The 20,249-nt window shown below is 38.3% G+C and overlaps 1 protein-coding gene across 1 annotated transcript in view; it reads right to left on the minus strand.

The window, feature by feature from the left end:
* Positions 1-2,685: 2,685 nt before the first annotated feature.
* LRRC72 (leucine rich repeat containing 72) overlaps positions 2,686-20,249 on the minus strand; it is a 35,637-nt gene continuing 18,073 nt past the window's right edge. The window contains exons 4-9 of the mRNA XM_028525194.2: positions 17,894-17,975; positions 16,128-16,238; positions 7,908-7,997; positions 6,841-6,993; positions 3,874-3,901; positions 2,686-2,973 (exon numbers count right to left, since the gene is read on the minus strand). Of these exons, the coding sequence (XP_028380995.2) occupies positions 2,808-2,973; positions 3,874-3,901; positions 6,841-6,993; positions 7,908-7,997; positions 16,128-16,238; positions 17,894-17,975 (630 nt within the window). The 3' untranslated portion in view covers positions 2,686-2,807. The remainder of the gene's footprint in view (positions 2,974-3,873; positions 3,902-6,840; positions 6,994-7,907; positions 7,998-16,127; positions 16,239-17,893; positions 17,976-20,249) is intronic.

A 20,249-nucleotide genomic window follows, 5' to 3' on the forward strand; every position in this document is an offset into this window, starting at 1 on the left:
ACAATTACTATTTTAAGGAATAGGAAATTAAAGCCTAGAGAAGCTAACTAACTGCCGAGAAATGTGGCCAGTGAGTGCAAGGGCTCAGTCGGGTCCCCGACCCCAGAGCCCCAGGTCGGAGCCCCCACCCCGGGAGATCTTTACATCAGCGTTCTTGTTTCCTTGTCACGAAATCTGGTGGACCCTGAAATAAAGATGCTTTCATGTAAGCCAGCGTCAATGGGTCTCTGTTGTTTAAAACAAATCATTGAAAGCACCCTCTCAATGGTGTGTTCCATTTTGGTAGAGTTTTAGGTTACATAGGAAGGATTATGTCTTCTCTATTTTGTGTTTCTCCCCAAATGGTATTTACTACTGTGTTTTTTCAGTCTCACTTAGTAGCCCCTCATTATTGAGTAAAAATGTTTAGTATTGAGTGCAGTTTAAAGCAAATCTTTTTCATAAAATGAAACAGTTCCATTAGTTTTCTAAAAGGGAGATTAAGTAAAATTTCCTAGCCATATTTTTGTAATTGAGATAAATTTGTCAACATTTTCAGTGATTGTAGGCTTAAAAATACAAGACTACATGATCTTTTACTACCCTTTTAGTGATTAACCTGGAGATTACAATATCCCATCCTTATTACAATCCAATTAAAAATTAATACTTTTTATGCAACTCATGGGCATCTTAAACCTGCTCTAATTTGAATATACACTTCCGTGTGAAATGGATTGTCGCTAACCCAGTCAATACGATTGTTCGGTGGGTCTGATATACTCAGCTCACGATAAGCAGCTTTGATCAAACTATTACCTGATGGTCCACTGTCAGGCTCTCAATTCCACAATGAATGCAGGAGCATGCCAAGAACTAATTGAACAGTCACTACTTAGTTCTCTGCTGCTGATGGTGTGGCCTTATTAAAAAACCCGGACAACTGGATTATGACTCTCAGAGCTTGCCAGAGACTTCCCAAGCCAACCTTACCTTCAACAAATATTTCTAGCATCACGGATTATGCTGGCTTACTGTTTTGCTTACCTATTACTGTGTAACCAGTTATCCTCAAAACTTATGAGCTTGAAGCGTGAATAAGCATTACCTCAGACAGCTTCTGCAGGCCAGAAATACAGAAGCAGTTTAACTGGGTGGTTCTGGCTTAGTGTTTCTCAACAGGATGCATGAAGCTTTCAGCCAGGGCTGCAAGTCATCTGAGTCTTCAGCTGGGTCTGGAGGATGACCTGCAACTCACATGGTTGTGGGCAGAAGGCCTCAGTCCCTCACTGGCTTTGGGAAGGAGACCTCAGTTCCTCGCCACGTGGACCTCTCCAGAGGACTGCTGCAGTGTCCTCGCATCATGGCAGCTGGCTCCCTGCAGAGTGAGTGATCCAGGAGAGAGAGCAAGAGAACACTTTGACTCTATGACCTAAACTGGAAGCCACACATCATTGTTTTCACCTTGATATCTGCCATGCACCCACATCAATACCAAAGTCTTCTCTCTCTCTCTCCTCCCTCCCCCGCACCCCTCTCTCAGGTATAACTTTCTGCCAGGGACCATACCTGAACTTCAGATGCTGGCTGTGCACACCAGCAAAAGTTGATCACAGAGTCTCAGTGACAGTTCACTACTCCCTCTAGGGCTTTCATTTCTCTCCTGTTTGGTTTCAGCCCCACTTCTACAGTACAGGGTGGACAAAAGTAGGTTTGCAGTTCTGAGTACACAAAACACAGGGTTTATTCTTGTGTTATTATTTACAAATTATTGTGTGATTTTCCATATGAACAACTGTAAAGCTGCTTTTGTCACACCCTGTATGTCTATGTAACAGTGTGGTGGTTCTGAGCACCACCAGAGAGGGGGATGTCACCCTGCTTTTTATAAGCTTGTGGTCTAGCCCTTTAGCCTAGCTGCAGGAAAGCAGCAATGTGTTTGCATTGCCATAACTGTCCAGTTTCATGTCTCAGTACCAAGCTACTGCCGGAAGCTTTTCTGGCTTCTCTTTCCTCTAGCCATACCCTTCTGGCCAGACTAAGCTCAGATATTGGCCCACATACAAATGACAAATACCTCCAGAACAGGAGAGTAGACTAATAAATGGCATATAGTCATACAATGGGGTACTGTACAGCAATGAGAACAACAGGATTACTGCTATTAGCAACAACATGGGTGAATCGAGTAAAAATAATTCAACTTCTATGATTCCATTTATATGCCTTTCAAAACAGACATAGTGATGTATAGTTTAGAAATCAGGAGAGTGATTACTTTTGAAGTGTGGGTAGTAACAAGTAATAGGACTGGTGACAAGAATGAAGAGATTTTCAGAGTGCGGGCAACATGTTCTGTTTCTTCGTCCAGAATGCCAGTTACATGAATGTTCATGATTTGAAAATCTGTTGAGCTGAGCACTGATCATTTGTGTATATTTCTATATACATGTTTTACTTTAACAAAAACCTAACATAAAACTTAGGGATTATTGCCCTGGCTGGGTGGCTCAGTTGGAGTGTCACTCTGTACACCAAGGAATGGGGGGGGGTTCAATTCCTGGTCAGTGCCCGTACGGGAGGCAACTGGTCAATGTTTCTCACATTAATGTTTCTCTCTCTTTCTCCCTGCCCTCCTCTCTATAAAATCAATTTAAAAAATGTCCTCGGGTGAAGGTTAAAAAAAAAAGTAGGGGTTATTTTTCATTATTGATGTTTCTGTTCATATTTAAATGTTTCAAATAATATAATAAATATACAATATGCTAAATCACAGAGAAGTTTAATATACAACTGAAAACCACTAGGATTCCTGGATATATCAGGGGTTATCTCAGTGTAATTGTGAGCATCTGAGCAGGTTCTGTGCCTTTCTCTTCGAGGTATCTTTCCTCTCGTGTTGGAACTGTGTCCCAGTTCAGAGAGGTAAAAGCCATCTTTGATCTCTTCATCGACCTTACAAATACAGCATCTTCTGGGTTGGCAAACACAGTTCTGCAAAAGGGAAATTATGTAAAAAAAAATAAATTAGACCAAGATGAAATTTTAATTTAGATGTAGCAAGGCCATATTTTTCTATGATATTGGTAGTACAGTACCACTAACAAACTCTGGGCTCTACTGACAAATGACTTTCAGGAAAAGTAATACTATTTTCATTGTATAGAGTGTTTATTTTGATGATAGAGTTTTTGATCAAATTTGGGATCAGCTATTACAATTTAGGTCTCACATATTTATACATTCATGTTTTAAACCAGTGTTAAATGGAATGATTAAAATATTTCCAGATCTCATATTCACATTAGTATCTCACATACACTGACTGGGAAGTTATTTTCTACATCGTGCCAAGATCTCAAGGCTCGCGCTCATATTTTCTGTAAATGTGCTTGGGGATGACATTTTTCAACACTGAATCTAAAAAACATTCCTAAGTTCAAAATTAAAAGAGAGTAATGGTTTTTAAATTCATCAATATTCATGAACTTGAAATGTTTTTCATAGTTTAATGAAGTATTTGCTTTTGAAAATGTAAATTCCAGTGCATATAAAATGTTAATAATTGCTCTCACTGGGCATATTTACAGGAATAGTAAACAAGAAAGACAAAGACTCTCATTTGTGATAGCTAATAACTCTTAATTTTTTAATGCATCAAGTTACACTTTTACTTTTTTAGGTTACAATAATATTAAAATTTAAATATGTCAAAAATGAATAAATAACTTGAACTCATTTATCACAGAACGACATAGCAATTTTTTTCTATGTATTGAAGAGTTAGTCATTTTCTTAAGACATTACAGTCTACTTTGGGAAATGGGAATAATTTAGGGGGTCAGTACAATTATGAGATAATTCAATAATAAAAGTAAACTTAAAATCACTTACTTGTCTACATTATTCGCAAATGCAAAATCTAAAAAAAACACATTTCTAAATTAGTATCTTTCAAATGTTTATGTAGCATTTTAAAACAATGGGACAATGCTGTGAAGGAAAAGTCTGGATCACAGCTTTCTGGTTTTTGAGCACGCGTTTAAATGAATAGTTCACTCCATGAAAAATGTCTTGATGCCAAACCCCAAATTGAAATTTTCTCTTAGATATAGTACCTTTGGTCTGTCCTAGATTTTTGAGGCAGATCTTTAAATACAATACACATCTGAAAACTCTCAGAAAAGAATGCTTGATCAATTTACTTACCAATGGAATCCAAGTGGGAATTTTTATAGTTGAGATACTGAGTCTCAGGTGCAGAAACTGACCAAATGGAATAATAGACCAAATGAGGAGAAATACATAAAGTAGTTTAAACTATTTGGATTCTTGGCATTAGCTTCAAAGCACTGAAATAAACAAATCCAAGATCACAAGAATCTGCATCTTCCCTAGCTTCGGAGCTCAAAGGCTAGTCCTCGAAGCTTGGATTTCTTAAGATATCTTGCAGAGACCGTCACTGCTGTGTTTACTCCTCTTCAGAAGGCTGGTGCCAGACTAGAGAAGGAATGTAGAAGCACCTGTTGGGCCACCAAAGCCCAGAGTGCAAGCTCTTGCTAATCCGAAAGCAGCAGGGAGCACACAGCCTCTGCCTTAAGAGAGGAGCTGATGGCATCCTTCCCTTCACAAGTGGCCGACTCAAGTCTCCCCAAAATTGGAAAGTTGAAGCAAATTGATTTCCAAAATAAAACTTTTACTTACTAGCAGAGATGGTGTTCAAACCCAGAGCAATCTGATCTCCAAGCTTGTGCTCTTGCCTCTACACTGGTTGTTTTCTAATTGAAACATGCGCAGGTCACTTGGAAGGCTTGCTAAAACACAGCTTTCTGGGTTTGCCCCTCGAGTGTCTAATTTAGTAGATCTCCTTTTGGGGCAAGAACTTGTATTCATGACAAATTATTAAGTGCTGCTGCTGCTGGTTTGGGGGTCACACTCTGAGGACCACTGCTCTTCACTGTGCTCTTCTGCACCCAGAACAAGCCCTCCAGGCATTACTTCTCTTCCATGGGACATACCGGAATAAGGAACAAGTTGTATGACACTCTGTGAGACAATCATATGAATTCTATGTTATTATACCTGGCCTGGCTCTTCAGAAAGTCATGGGAACAGTTTGAGAATCTATTCTAAATTAAAAGAGATTAAAGAGCCATAACAGCCAAATGCAATGATGAATCTTGACTGGATTCTGGTTTTAATAAGTAGCTATGGAAGCCATCTTGGAGTAACTGGGAAAATTTGAGTATGAATTACATATTCAATAATATAAATGTTATTTTTCTTGGGTGTGATAATGGCACTGTGGCTCTATAGGAGAACATCATTTTTAAATTTACAGGCCAAATTATTTAGGAGTGAAGTTTCATGATGTCTGCTACTGAAATATTAAATGGTTCAGCAGTACTTTCATGTTTTCCAGTTTAAATAAGGCAACATCTCAGTGAAGGGTGGTGAATATGGCAGAATATTATCAAATATACACGGGCATATAGAGGTGTTTAGTATTCTTTCAACTTTTTCAATGTCAGAAAAATTTTACAATTAAAAGTTAAGGGAAAAGTCCTGATTTTGCCCTAATTTTTTTTCTCTTGCTCTGTCTTGCATAATAGTTTAGCTGGTTGTAAAATTCTTGGTTGACTTTTCCTTTTCCTTAGCATTTTAAAGATATTAGATCACTGTTTTCTGACTTCCATAATTGCACTTGGAAAGTTTGTTGTGAGTTTATAAATTATTCTTTTGTAGGTAAATCTAAATTTCCTGGTTATTTTAAGACCATTTTGCCTTTGGTGTGGATTTTTGTTATCACTGGTCTTTTATGTCTTTGGATTAATTTTGTCTGGTGACAAAAGGATTTATATCATTTACCAAATTTTGAAAATTCCCAGCTGTTACTAGTTCAAACATCATCTGTTGCCCGATTTCTCTATTTTTTTCCTTTTGGGATTACTAAACTTGCACTGAACCTTATTGTTCTAATATCTCCTTATCTCAATAACTAATTAATATTTTCTGTATCTTGCTTTCCTTATTTTGCATCCTGGGTAATTTCTTCAAAAGTATTTTCCAATTTCATATTCTTCCTTTCATTTCCAGAAAATCTGTTCTAGGATGTATTTTCATTTTCAAATGTATGCTTGCAAAGTGTCACCAGGAAAAGGCTTTTGTCTTTGTATCTTTTTAAATCCCTCTCTGTGATGCCTGATGGTGCAGCAGCCATCTTACAGCCATAAAACACATGAAGAACAGTGGAACAAGGGACGTGTATTCTTCAACAGTAATGACATCAACGGACTTTACACTAATCCTGGAACCCTACCTTTGTACTTCTTTACTATGTGAGAAACATAAACCTCTATTTTTATAAGCCACTGAGGCTGGATTTCTATGTCATAAAAGAAATTAATTTCAATTAATGAGACATGTGAATATGTTAAACTTATACTTGTATATAATGTCCAAAATGTTAACAGTGCTTATTTCTGGGTAGAGAAATTGTAGACAATCTTTATTTCTTCTGAATATGTTTTCCATATTACGAAAAACTTATAGTCTTAGTTGGTAAAATTGTTCCGTGTTAGTGGTATAATAACAACTGTAGCTTACTTACTGATCACTTTACACTGTGCTAGATACTGGGGTAAGGACTTCAATGTAATATCTCATTATTATCAATTACCTCATTTAATTTAATATATGTAAATAGAGATGAGAATTGCATATCACATTAATTTGACTAATAAAAATGGAGGATATTTATTTCACTATATAGGTACTTAGCTTATTATAAATTGCAGTTGTTATTAAATTACCTAAAAGTTTGAGAAATTGTAATTTCATTTTTTTCTCTTTTCAAAATACCTGAAGGTACTCTCTGGGCTGGTTTTTGCTTAAATGGTGATTTAGGATCCCACGAGGCATCTATTTTTCCTCTGAATGCTATTGATTGAACAATATGAGCCTTTTTATGGTTAAAAATGGTAATCATTGATCTTCTTTCTTTTTCTGTAACTTCTGATAAATCAAAAAGTAATGTTATTACATAGCATTATAAATAGATATGCAGAGTAAGTCAAAAGAGAATTGAACAGTCTTAAAAAATATACTTATCTGATTTATGGTATATGTGAACATCCTGTCCAAACTAATTTGTGAAGGGCTATCACAGTTATTCCCATAATCTTCCAAGTGCCCAATATGTGCCCCTCAGGTCATAGGCATGGGACATCCTAAAGTCTCCCAGGCCCTTTCTAACACATCACCATGGGTGACCGAAATCACAGCTACGGTACACCTCTCATGCCCTCAAGGCTGTGAGGAAGAGGTGGCATACACATAAGATTTTGATATATCCTCATTAAGAAGGCACTCAATAATTATTAAGAATGTTCAAACCTAGATATAGAAAGGTAAGTAGATAGATGAATAAAACAGACCTTGAAAATGTAAACTATAACGCACTATTTTTGTAGCTTACATGAATCAGACATACTAGTTTATCTACGTCTAAAGATATATATTCATAAAGAATTTATCATTGACTATACATATTTTAATATGTCTTTACATAATGTCAAAGACTATGCTTTTTAGAACTTAAATAGACCATAAAAGATTTAGTCCAATTCTCACATTTTTGAAGTAAGAAACTAAGGCACCAGTGGGGTAAATGATTTTGGCACTCAACATATTAGTGTCTAAATCAGAAGCTGGAGACTGTCTCCCGCTCAATTAGATGACCTTTCAAGACAGTGATCAAGAGGCATACATTCCTAAAGTAGGGCAAATTTCAGAGAACAAACATTTCAATAACAATTTTAAAACTTTCATTTACACAAAAATTATTTTCAAAGATATTGAACCATTTTAAACCACTGAATCATAAGACTGCCTCTCAAATATTTCTCTGCAAGAAAAAGTGTCCTTACGGATTCGGTCAAGCAACTCCACTCCCGGAAGATGGTAGATTATATACAAACGATAGAGGTTATACTGGCAAAAAGGGTTTTGGTAGAGACCTGCAAAGAAAGAATCCAAACTAAGAGGTCAAATTTCAAAATTAGTTTCATTTATCACTTGATAAAATATGAAAAACTGCAGGATGGATGGGAAGCATGAGGACAGGGAAAGCTCTGCTTCACAGATCAAACCAACAGCCTCAGCAAACCCGTACTTATTCAGAGCAGCATTCACTCTTCTTCCTGTCAAATTCATTCATTCAACAAATATTTTAAGTGCTCTCAGTCTACTAGGACCTGTGCTACATGCTAGCAACATATCATTGACCAAAATCTGCCACAAATGAGGAAAATTTAACATGTCTGTAAGTTAATTAGCAAGGAAGAATAGATATCAGCTCTCCGGGGGTCTTGATGCAGCTCTTTATCAAAGTATGTGTCCATTTGATTCTCTTCTCCTGTCTTGAACGTTGCAAGATGTCCGTGTAGAGATGGGCAGAGAGGCGATGCACTGTCCTAATACAGATTTCTTTCTCCCCTTCGTACCATTGCACCTGGTTCAGAATGTGTAAATGGCAACAGCACCTTCAGAACTCAGCAGGAGCAGAGCTTGCGCAGGAATGTATGTGGGATCTTGCCTAGCTGTGGCCAGGTGCATGAGGCTCAGATTTTCTGTGCACAGGTGCTGGGATACCTAAGGCACCATGCTGGCTGCCATGGCGGCTGGAGGGGAGAGGCATGCGGGTGTAGAAGAGGTCCTGACACTTCTGGCATCATATCCCTTGGGCATCAGCACGTGAGGCAATTTTTAGTCTTCAACTAGAAGCTGTGAGGGTTTTATTTTCATGGAAAAGGTAAAGTATTTTCTCTGGTATTCTTTAGGTAATATTAAACAGGGTTTTGTTTTTCAATACAATGTGAAATAAAACTTTTAGGATTTCCAGTTAGGTATCTTTAGCTATTGGACTTGGCCTACATGCAATTTCTTGAAAATACTTCTGGAAAATACATCTGGTGAGGACCACTAGATGGCAGTAGCAGAAAGAGCTGCAGCTATTGTACAACTACATTACTCTTGCAACAATGAGGTTCTCTCGATGTACATGTCAAATTTAACAGTACTGCTATAGCATTTGACAATGTATAAAATACAAGTAGGCTTGATAAAATCATGAAAATATTAAGCATTAGAAGCCACCCCAAAACTGATTAACATTTATAAAAAAACAGTTTGCAACCTAGAGATGGAGAACATGCTTAAACAACAACAAACTATTTAGGTAAAAACTGAAAAAGTTAATCATCTGGTTGTCTTCCCTGTAGTTAATAAAATGTTCTAATATTTCCTGTATAAACACAAACTTTTCTGGCTAATGAAATCGTTATATGTAGCTATTCTTTGTGGAAAATATGAGTTTTAGAGGGATTTAAAGTAGGCAATGGGAGGTGTCTGGTGCATCATAAATAAAAGTTTTGACTGAGGAAAGGGATAAAAGAAAATGTAGAGCCAGGAGCAACAAAAAAAGCTAAAAGGAAGAAAATACGTATGCATTTGGGGTTAATGAGAGGAAAAAAAGAAATGGACAGTTTTCAAGATTTCTTAAGTGAGGTCTGAGCTGGTCTGGATTTTCATCTTAAAAGAGGAGGCATCTGAAATGGTAAATAATTGTGACTACAGGATAGGGAGTAGAAGGATGTTTATTAAACCAGTAGTAAGGACAGATTTGAAAAGATCCACAGGGATCATGCATTGTGGTTTGAACCAGAGAGAGAAGAGAAAAGGACAACTTTCAAGGATATAAAAGAAAAACACAATTGTTTTTAATGACAGTTTGGGAGGGAGAAAAAGTTCTTTCGTGCTGAAATCTGCTCTGGTTCCTATCTTGGAGAATCACAGCTGAAATGTCACAACCCTATCATCCATTACAGCAGGTGAGAGGAGAGTCTGCCTTTGCATACGATGTTAATGGAAAATGTGCCAACAGCTTTCAGTGACACTTCTCAGCACACCCGTCACAGTCTCTTTTCCCTCTCAGAACATCACCATTTCATTTCTTTCCTTGGCTTTTTCCACTAGTGTTTAGTTAAGTAATATCTTTATGTAACTAAAAAATAAAGTCTAGCTTCAGATTTGGGTTTACTGCTATTACATTAGTTATTAAGAAGATGTCTCAATACTAAAAACCCATTGTGCTTCTTACGGTTCAATATTCATCTCATTGTAAAGTAAAATCTAAGTGATAGCAAGTCTGAAGACTGTGCCTACCCCCTTTCCTAAATTAACTTTTGAAAGGCATTTAATCTTTACTATTCTTCACTTTTTCCTTAGCTCTTAAATTTTAGAAGGAAGCAGCCTAACCAAGATGGAAGCGTAGGGAGATATACTTTGCCTCTTTGCACAACTAAAAGAAAGGCAACCACAAACTTAAAAAGAAAAAACAACCAGAACTGCCATAAAATCAAACTGTATGAAAGTCCAACAACCAAAGAGTTAAAGAAGAAACATTCATCCAGACCTGTAGGAGGAGCAAAGATGGGCAGCTGGAGTGAGCAGAACTCAAGGCAAGGTGGCCCTGGGGGACTGGGCGAGTGAGGCTGCTGCTCGTGGACCCACATTTGCATGTGGATAAGCCAGGAGGAACAACTGGGGAGTAAGACAGACCACGAAATCCAGGGTTTCAGTGCGGGAAATAAAGCCTCAAAACCACTGACTGTAAAAACCTGTGGGGTTGTGGCAGCAGGAGAAACTCCCAGTTTCAAAGGAGAGTTTGTTGGAGAGACCCAAGGGGTCCTAGAACATACACAAATCCACTGACCCAGGATCAGCACCAGAAGGGCCAAATTTGTTTTTGGGTAGGGGGAAGTGACTAAAAGTGGCAGAGAGCCAAGGAAGCGTCATTGTTCCCTCTCTGACCACTCCCCCACATACAGCGCCACAATGCAGCCATGTGGGTTGCCCCACCCTGGAGAATACCTAAGGCTCTGCCCCTTACTATGTAACAGGCGCACTGAGACAAAAAAAATATGGCCTAAAAATAGATCAAAGCTAAAAAAATAGAACCAAACAATGAAGAAATAGACAACTTATCAGGTGCAGAGTTCAAAACACTGGTAATTGGCATGCTCACAGAATTGGTTGAATATGGTCGCAAAACAGAAAAAGTGAAGGCTATGCAACGTGAAATAAAGGAAAATGCACAGGGAACCATCAGTGATGGGAAGGAAACGGGGACTCAAATCAACAATTTGGACCAGAAGGAAGAAATAAACAGTCAATCAGAACAGAATGAAGAAACAAGAATTCCAAAAAATGAGGAGAGGCTTGGGAAGCTCTAGGACATCTTTAAAATGTTCCAACATCTGAATCATAGGAGTGCCAGCAGGAGAAAAGGAAGACCAAAAAATGGAAAACTTATTTGAAAAAATATTGAAGGAGAACTTCCCCAACCTGGCAAAGGAAATAGACTTCCAGGAAGTCCAGGCTCAGAGAGTCCCAAAGAAGTTGGGCCCAAGGAAGCACACACCAAAGCACATCCTAATTATATTACCCAAGATGAAAGATAAGGAGAGAATCTTAGAAGCAGCAAGAGAAAAGGAGACTGTTACCTCTAAAGGAGTCCCCATAAAATTATCAGCTGAATTCTCAAAAGAAATCTTACAGGCAAGAAGGGGCTGGAAGGAAGTATTCCAAGTCATGAAAGGCAAGGACCTACAACCAAAATTACTCTATCCAGTAAAGCTATCATTTAGAATGGAAGGACAGATAGAGTGCTTCCCAGATAAGATAAAGTATAAGGAGTTCATCATCACCCAGTCCTTATTATATGAAATGTTGAAGTGACTTATCTAAGAAAAAGATAAAAAATATGAACAGCAATATGACAGCAAACTCACGACTATGAAACCTAACTGAAACAACTGAACAACTGAACCTAAAAAAACAAAAGCAAAAACAAACTAAAATCCTGTTCTAACAGGAACAGAATTGCAGAAATGAAGATCACATAGAAGGTTATCAGTGGGGAGAGGGAGAGGGGAGAATAGGGGAAAAGGTACAGGGAATAAGAAGCAAAGCATAAATGGTAGGTACAAAATGGACAGGGGGAGGTTAAGGAAATGTAGAAGCCAAAGAACTTATATTTAGGCCCATGGACAGGAACCCATGGGGGGAATGCTAGTGAAAGGGAGAGTGCAGGACAGAGGGGAATAGAGGGGAGGAAAAAACGGGACAACTGTAATAGCATAAGCAATACAATTTACTTAAAGAAAGAAAAAAAATTTAGAAGGAAGCAATCTTATTTTTAACTCTCTTTTTTTCCTCCTATACTATTAAGCATTTTACATTTTAGATTTATGAGTTTTGGATTGATGCTACTAAAATTACCATAAATTAAGTTTTTAAGATATGAAACCGGTTTCCTGTGTCTGAAAGTTCTGAAAGCCTTCCATGATGTATGGGGTACATTCCTTTAGAAACTATGAAGCACAATTGCTTACACTTTCACTTTTAATAGGTTAATACTATTTAATCCACCTTCCCTCTAGGCTATACTCACAGAGTACACCTCAGTGGCGCCAGCACTGTCTTGCTTATCTTAATTTGGGATTCTGAGTCTAAGCAATTTACATTCACCAAATAATATATCAAAATGTCTCTACTACTTTACTGAACACACTTGAGTTACATGAGTCACATGTGTGAATCTGCTTATTATTGAAATAGAAGAGAAAAAAATTACAGTCATCTAAATTGGCATCAGTCATCTAAATTGGCTTCAGTTAATTTGTTTAAACATTTAAAGCAATATTTAAAGTCATAATTTAAATGAACCTGAATGGTTTTAAGACCACCATTGAAGAAAGTTGATGTAATTAGTAATGGGCCAATATATCCATTTTGATACATAGAAAAATGATATAGAGAAGCTACAAGCCATTATATTGTGTGACCATCTATACAGAACAGCCTGTGGAAGGGGTGTGGATGTCAATGATCAGACATTAAGATTTTAAAGTTCTGGTTCAAGGTTACTTAATAAGGTCAGCACCTCCAGAAATCTCACTATCTTATATTAATCAAAATTTGTGGGTGGCTGCATACCACTAAAACAGGGCATGAACAGAGAAGAGGGGTCAGAATATTCTCTTCTTCAGAACAAACAGCAGTGAAAGACCCAGCTGGCTCTTTTGAGTCGGGGATTGTTCTGTTTTGTGGTCCCACCTTGAGGGGCATTTCAGGTAAAGGGGCCCAAATGAAGAGACCACTGAGATCGGGGTCCCACCCTGATCTCTCAGTATCCCCCTTCACTCTTTGGCTGTTTGCCTTGACCAGTGGGCTATAATCCAATGAGGAACGTTAGAAATGTTTAAGAGCAGAACCTGTAGAAAATGAAGACCCTCTATTGAAAATGGCACCCACCATCTCCAATGGTAATCCATATAGCTCTGCTAAGAAGCAAGTCTTAAAAATTATGGAATGTAGGGGTCCAAGTATACTTTCCAATAGTAAAGTTAATGAAACAGAAAATTTGAAATGTGGAGGCTAGCAGTTTAGAAGCAGGAAAGTGTTAAGTATTTTGTTGCTGTTGGTGGTGTTTTTTCCCCTCTGTGCTGAGAAAAAAGACAGGGGGCAGAAGGTCAGTGGATGTCATCAGCCAGGAAGGCCGTGTTTGACAAGGGTGGATCCTGATACAGAAAGAGTTTGGAGACGTGAAGGCAAGAGGAACATGGAGCTGGAGAAGGAGGGTGCGGAAGGAAGGTAGGCCGCCGCCTGGAGAGGAGAGAGGGGGCCCTCCTGACGCAGCCTGGGAGTCAGGAATTCCAGTTCCCAGAACCTCACACTCTGCGGCTGGTGTTAGGCCTCCCTGAAGCTCCCGGTCTCCTGGGCAATCTCTCGGCAGTTCTCATACATGCCACGCCAGTGGAGGGTGCATGCTGAAGTGGGTTAGAGGTTTACCTCCAGGCAATTTTCTCACCCTCTGAAGAACTTGCAATTGAAGTGGAATAATAATAACACTTCAGCATGGTATATGGTTTTACAACTTGAACAAACACTTTAACATTTTAAAATGCATGAATTTCTCATTTTAGTTAATGAGCAGAATCTAATGTGTGATTGCAAATGAGGCTCAGAGAACCCCCTTTGTATTTGCTATACTGCACAAATGCAATTAGTACTTTAGTAAATGCAAACATTTTTCTATATTATTTATTTATTTATTTATTTATATTGTTCAATTACAGTTGTCCCAATTTTCCCCTGTTGCTCTCCTCTGCCCCACCCCCCCTCCCTCAGTCATTCCCCACCCTGTTGCCTGTTACGATGGGTCCTTTATGCATGTTGCTTGACTAGGCCCTTCTCCTTCTTTCCCCTGTTTTCCCTCTCCTCCCTCCTCTCTGGTTACTGTCAGTTTGTTCCTTCACACTGGTGAGAATGGCCATCATTAACAAATCAACAAACAATGAGTGCTGGAGAGGTTGTGGGGAAAAGGGAACCCCATACACTCTTGGTGGGAATGCAGACTGGTGCAGCCATTGTGGAAAACAGTATGGAATTTCCTCAGAAAACTAAAGATGAAACTGCCTTTTGATCCAATGATCCCACTGCTGGGATTATACCCTAAGAATCCTGAAACACCAATTCAAAAGAACTTATGTACCCCAATGTTCATAGCAGCACAATTTACAATAGTAAGTGCGGGAAGCAACCTAAGTGCCCATCAGTAAATGAATGGATCAAAAAACTATGGTGCATTTACACAATGGAATTCTACACAGCAGAGAGAAAGAAGGATCTCCTACCCTTTGCAACAACATGGATGGAACTGGCGAGTATTATGCTAAGTGAAATAAGCCAGGGGGTGAGGGACAAATACCATATGATCTCACCTTTAACCGGAACATAGTCAACAAAAGAAAGAAGCAAACAAAATATAACCAGAGACATTGAAATTAAGAACAATCTAACAATAGCCAGAGGGGAGTGGGGGAGGGGACAGTGGGAAGAAGGGTTTTCAGGAACTACTATAAAGGACACATGGACAAAACCAAGGGGGAGGGTGGAAGCAAGGGAGGGAGGTGGGATTGGCTGGGGCTGGGGGGAGTGGTGGGGGGTAATGCAGACAACTGTAGTTGAACAACAAGTAATTTTTTAAAAATTCAGTAGATATAACAGATTAACATTGAAAATATGAAAACTGTAATCGCTATCAATGTATTGATCTGATTAGAACCTCCACCATCGACACCAGTTTATACATATAAAAACACTGTCTCAGGCAATTCTGAGAAATGAATACAAAATGAGTAGGAAAAAAATTCCACTTCATGACATTATATGAAGAAGTTTCCAAACTCTACTGATAACCCACTCATTGATCTAAGTATCTTTTTCCTTAGCACACCTAGAGCCATTTGTCCTGCACTGAGACCGTGTATGAGTTTATCCACCCCTCAATACTATAAGCTTAATGAGAGTAGGAACCATGCACTATTTATTTTTCTAATCTATCACATACTTTCTTCCAATACTGAGGCCAGTTCTCTGTTGGGCATGGTTCAGTATTCATGAATAAAGTTTGTAGTTCATCCAATTAAAAACATAAATAAAATTTACTTTTTTTTGGTGTCAGCTTCATTATTATAATTCACATACCACAGGATTCATCCACTTCAGGGGTATAATTCATGGTTTTTAGTACACTCGCAGAGTTGGACAACCATCACTGCAGTCAGTTTCATAGTATTTTCATCACACTGAGGAGCAACCCTTGTTCTTCAGCTGTACTCCCCAGGCCCTCGTCCCCCTAGCTCTGGGGTAAGATGGATCTACTTAATGCAGTCACCTCCCAGCATCACTCTCTTGACAGATGTGCCTGTCCTGGGTGTGTCATATAAATGGAATCATATCATAGGTGCTGAAACTCACTTCTGAGGTTAAACTAAAACCACAGATTTAAACATATGAATCAATCACCTTTGTCACTTTTGTCATTTTCATTTGGCATGTTATATCAGTCCACAAAATATTTTCTACCTGTTGTTCTTTTCAAACATTTTCAAAAGGAATCGATCGAGTCTTGTTTTCAGAAATGTCTAACTATTTTAGTTATTGATCTACTTTCAATTTAAAAGATAAAGCCCTGCGTTTTACTATTTTAACCTATGGCCATGTAAAAGCGTAATGAATACTTAGGGTCTTCAGATTCAGCATCCCCTTCAACTCCTTCACGGTCGTGTCGATGTTTGTCAACTCGTTGTGGTGCAGCAGCAGAATGTGCAACGAAGGCAAGCAGTGCAGGCCTAAAGAAAGTTTCCACAAGATTTTAAACGTTTTTTTTAATGCTGACTAAACGCACTAACTAGACAAAAGTCAAGAATACATTACAGCTGGTGAAAGAAAGAATTATCAATAATATTGTGAATTATCATTAAGAAGAGAAGAAAGCATAAGAATTCAATTAATCGAGTATAATGTGGGAATATAGAGTCAATTTCTTTTCAGTGTTATTGTTTTATGGATTTTTTCCTGTAGCAATGATTTTTTGTTGGATTTTAGAAGGGTTACTTTATTCATTCTTTTCTGTTTTGTTCTGTTTGGCCAATGTTACTTAGACTTATAATGCCAATTAAAGGGAACAATTACTCATTGAATTCAATACCTCCCCTCAAATTGCTCAACTAAATATTTTCTTTACACCATACAAAGCCAAATATTAATATCATTTTTTGTTGATTCTAAATTGAAAATTTTCCCACATTTTTAACAAGTGAAAGTGGGTTGCGTCTTTGTAATAGCCACATTGCAGTTTAACCGGCAAAAATTTCTTTCTTCATGGTACATGAAATTATGGTAGATCTTAAAATTATGACACCTTGATCCTATGAGACATAATATTAAAGAAAAATGTTTTGTGTTACACCTCTTCATATTTCATGATTATAGTGTATCATGTACTTTTATACATTGTTTGAAGTTGTCAGTTTAGAGATTTTTGCATATGTAAAATTAATTCAGAGTGGAGAATTTGGCTGGCAAAAACTATAGCCAGTAAAAACATTAAGACTACTTATAAAGTTGTTACATTTATGAATGTTCCCTAGTACTGATAAATTTGCTTCCACAGTATCTAGTTTATGTGCAACTATGCAGTAGAATGGCAAAATTGCTATGTTAAAAGAAGATTCACTTACTTTTTATTTTTCCCCTTTATTCCCTTCTGCCCTGCACTACCAGCCCCCTGCCCCTTAGTTCATGTCCATGGGTCGTACATGTAAGTTCTTTGGCTCCTCCATTTCTTATACCATTCTTAACTTTCCCCTGTCTATTTTGTACCTACCATTTATACTTCTAATCTCCTGTACCTTTCCCCCATTCTCCCCCTTCCTCCTCCCTGCTGATAACCCTCCCTGTGATCTCCATTTCTGTGATTCTGTTCCTGTTCTAGTTGTTTGCTTAGTTTATTTTTGTTTTGGTCTTAGGTTCAGTTGTTTATAGGTGTGAGTTTGTTGTCATTTTACTGTTGACAACCCTCCCTGTGATCTCCATTTCTGTGATTCTGTTCCTGTTCTAGTTGTTTGCTTAGTTTGTTTTTGTTTTTGTCTTAGGTTCAGTTGTTTATAGGTGTGAGTTTGTTGTCATTTTACATTGTTGTTCATATTTTTGATCATCTTCTTTTTGTTAGGTAAGTCCCTTTAACATTTCATATAAGTGATGATTATGGTCTCCTTTGATTCATTTATTTTTGAATATCATGACACAAAATGAGATTGCATTAAAACTGCATCAAAAGCACATCTCTTAAAATGAAATTTATATAAGAACATTAAAAAATAATGGATTTCATCACATATTTTAAACAGAGATGTTAAAACAGATTTTTGCATGTCATTATTAATTACATAGTTAACTGTTATTACTTAATTGAAAATTCAACCAACAAAAAATTTAGACATACCTTCTATTTCAATTATTGCATTGTTGTTTAGATACAGTTCTGTCAGACAATAGTTTCTAGTTAGAAATATTATTCCATGTAGCTGAAAATGAGAGTGAGAGAATAATTTTCTTTCTACAATTACATATACATACATATATAAAATTCTAATAAGACCAGAAGAGTTTGATGTTTGTTTTTATTTTTAATTATTTGTAACCTTTTGGTCTAGGCTATGAATTTACATCTGGATTGTCTTTGAGGACAGTGTGGTAAAAAGGATGTTTCTAGCTAACTTAATATAAACTCATCTTACCATACGGTGACCAAACTCCCTTGCATGGTTTACCAAGCATCTGTAAAAGTGCCTTCACCTTTGGCTCTAACATTTCACACAGATGTTCTCCCTATAGGCTCATTAGATCTGACTTCTACATATCAACTTGTTCACCATCACTATTCTTAATCAAGCACTTAGTACTCTCTCTCTATAGAAATATATGCTCAAGATTATAAACTAATGTTGCGTTTATTAAAGCTTGCCATGGGAACTATTATTAACAGTTAAATGGAACTGTTTTGGCCTTTGTGGGACTGATCCAGACAGAAAGACACCAACCTATCTGACTTAGTGAGTATTTATTGGCATTTTACTATGTCCTCTCATATCTCAAAAAGACTTATACTGGAAAACTTTTTAAATGAATTTTCTTTACTTTCTTAAGTGTTTACACCATCTACAAATTATGAAGCTTCAATGGCACATGTGCTGCTCATTTCGCCACTTCACAATCCATCCACCTCACACTGCATTAGCACTCATGCAGGAGGGGCACTGGCCACTTTACCGCCACGCGGTGAAGTCGCGAGAGGAACCACACTCTCCCAGCCAAGAGAAACCATTCAGGGCAATGAGGAGCGGTTCCCAGTTGACTTCCTAATCCTTTCTATTTTTCCTACCAGCCTCCTGACAGCACTCACTACCTTCTGTCCTCCTGGCTGCTCTCTGATCTAAATGCGGCTACACCTAGAGATACAAGACGGCAGAGGAGTCAGTGGAAGCTGCACAAACCTCCTCCCAGGACCAAACTGGAATTATACCTGAGTGTAGAGAAATCATCCTGAATAACCAACTGAATGTTAGCTGGAGAGAAGCCTTATAACCAAGGGCAGACAAAAGAAACCACTTCATCACAATGTGACTGGTAGGGAGTGCAAAGGAGGCACAAGAAGGCTGGCTGAGCTCCCACAGGAAGCAGCTGGAGTTCCAGAGGGACATTTCAGCAACTGGGGGTTCCCCCTGAGAAATGTGGGGTCTAAACCCCAAGCTGGGCTCCCTAGTCTATAACACTAGAGCTGGGAAAGGAACCCAGATAACAACAACCAGCTGTGAAAAGCAGCAGGGGACAGCTGGAGATGCAGAAAGCCTCTTAAAGGGCCAATGCACAAAATTCCATTTGCAGCCACTTACCCTAGGCTCCGGCAGAGGCAGGGCAGAGTGGACTAGAGTGGTGTGAGCAGTCTGGGGCTGGTGGCCCTGGGGATAGAACTGAAGGAACAGCTGCCAGGATCCCTGTGCTGAGTCATTCCCCCCACTGCAGAGTCTATCTTTCTCAGGCACAGCACTCCTCTTCAAGTGGTATTAGCCTGAGGGGAAGCAATAGCCCCACCCTTAGGAATCACTCTGCCCCACACTATAGAGCTTAAGCCAGGCTGCTGAGTACAGCTTCAGGCTATGTAAGTGATTAAGTTTAACAACTAAGGCACATCTCTGGGAGCTCTGAGACTTCAGCTGACACTACCCTAGGCTGGTGCTGGTAAAAGCTGCCTTTGGTGCACAGCCTGGTTCTTTCCGCACACAGACAGGCTCAGAAGAGGGAGCCACAAGCTGTGGATCATCGGTAGCTCCAAACAGGGTGTCCAGGGCCAGTCACAGGCAGTATCTTACATAGGCTTGCACCAGAGGCTTTGCAGATCTACCTGATACATAGAAACAAACACAAAGAGGAAGCCTTAATGAGAAGACAAAGAACAGGCTCCAAATGAAAGAACAAGAGAATCCTGCAGAAGAACTAAATGGGAGGCAAGCAATTTATCAGATAGAGAGTTTAGAGTAATGATTATAAGGATATTTAACAGTATGAAAAAAGACATAGAAACCATAGAAAAGGAACAGTCAGAAATAAAGAATATAATATTGGAAATAAATAATACAATGGAATGAATAAAGAGTAGCTTAGATGAAGCAGAAGATCGAATAAACAATTTGGAGGCAAGATTGAAAAAGAAAAAAAAAACACCTAAGTGGAAGCACATACTGTGTTCATGGGTAGGAAGAATTAACATCATTAAAATGTTCATACTACCCAAAGCAATC

This window comes from Phyllostomus discolor, chromosome 10, assembly GCF_004126475.2.
Source record: "Phyllostomus discolor isolate MPI-MPIP mPhyDis1 chromosome 10, mPhyDis1.pri.v3, whole genome shotgun sequence".
Classification (NCBI taxonomy): domain Eukaryota; kingdom Metazoa; phylum Chordata; class Mammalia; order Chiroptera; family Phyllostomidae; genus Phyllostomus; species Phyllostomus discolor.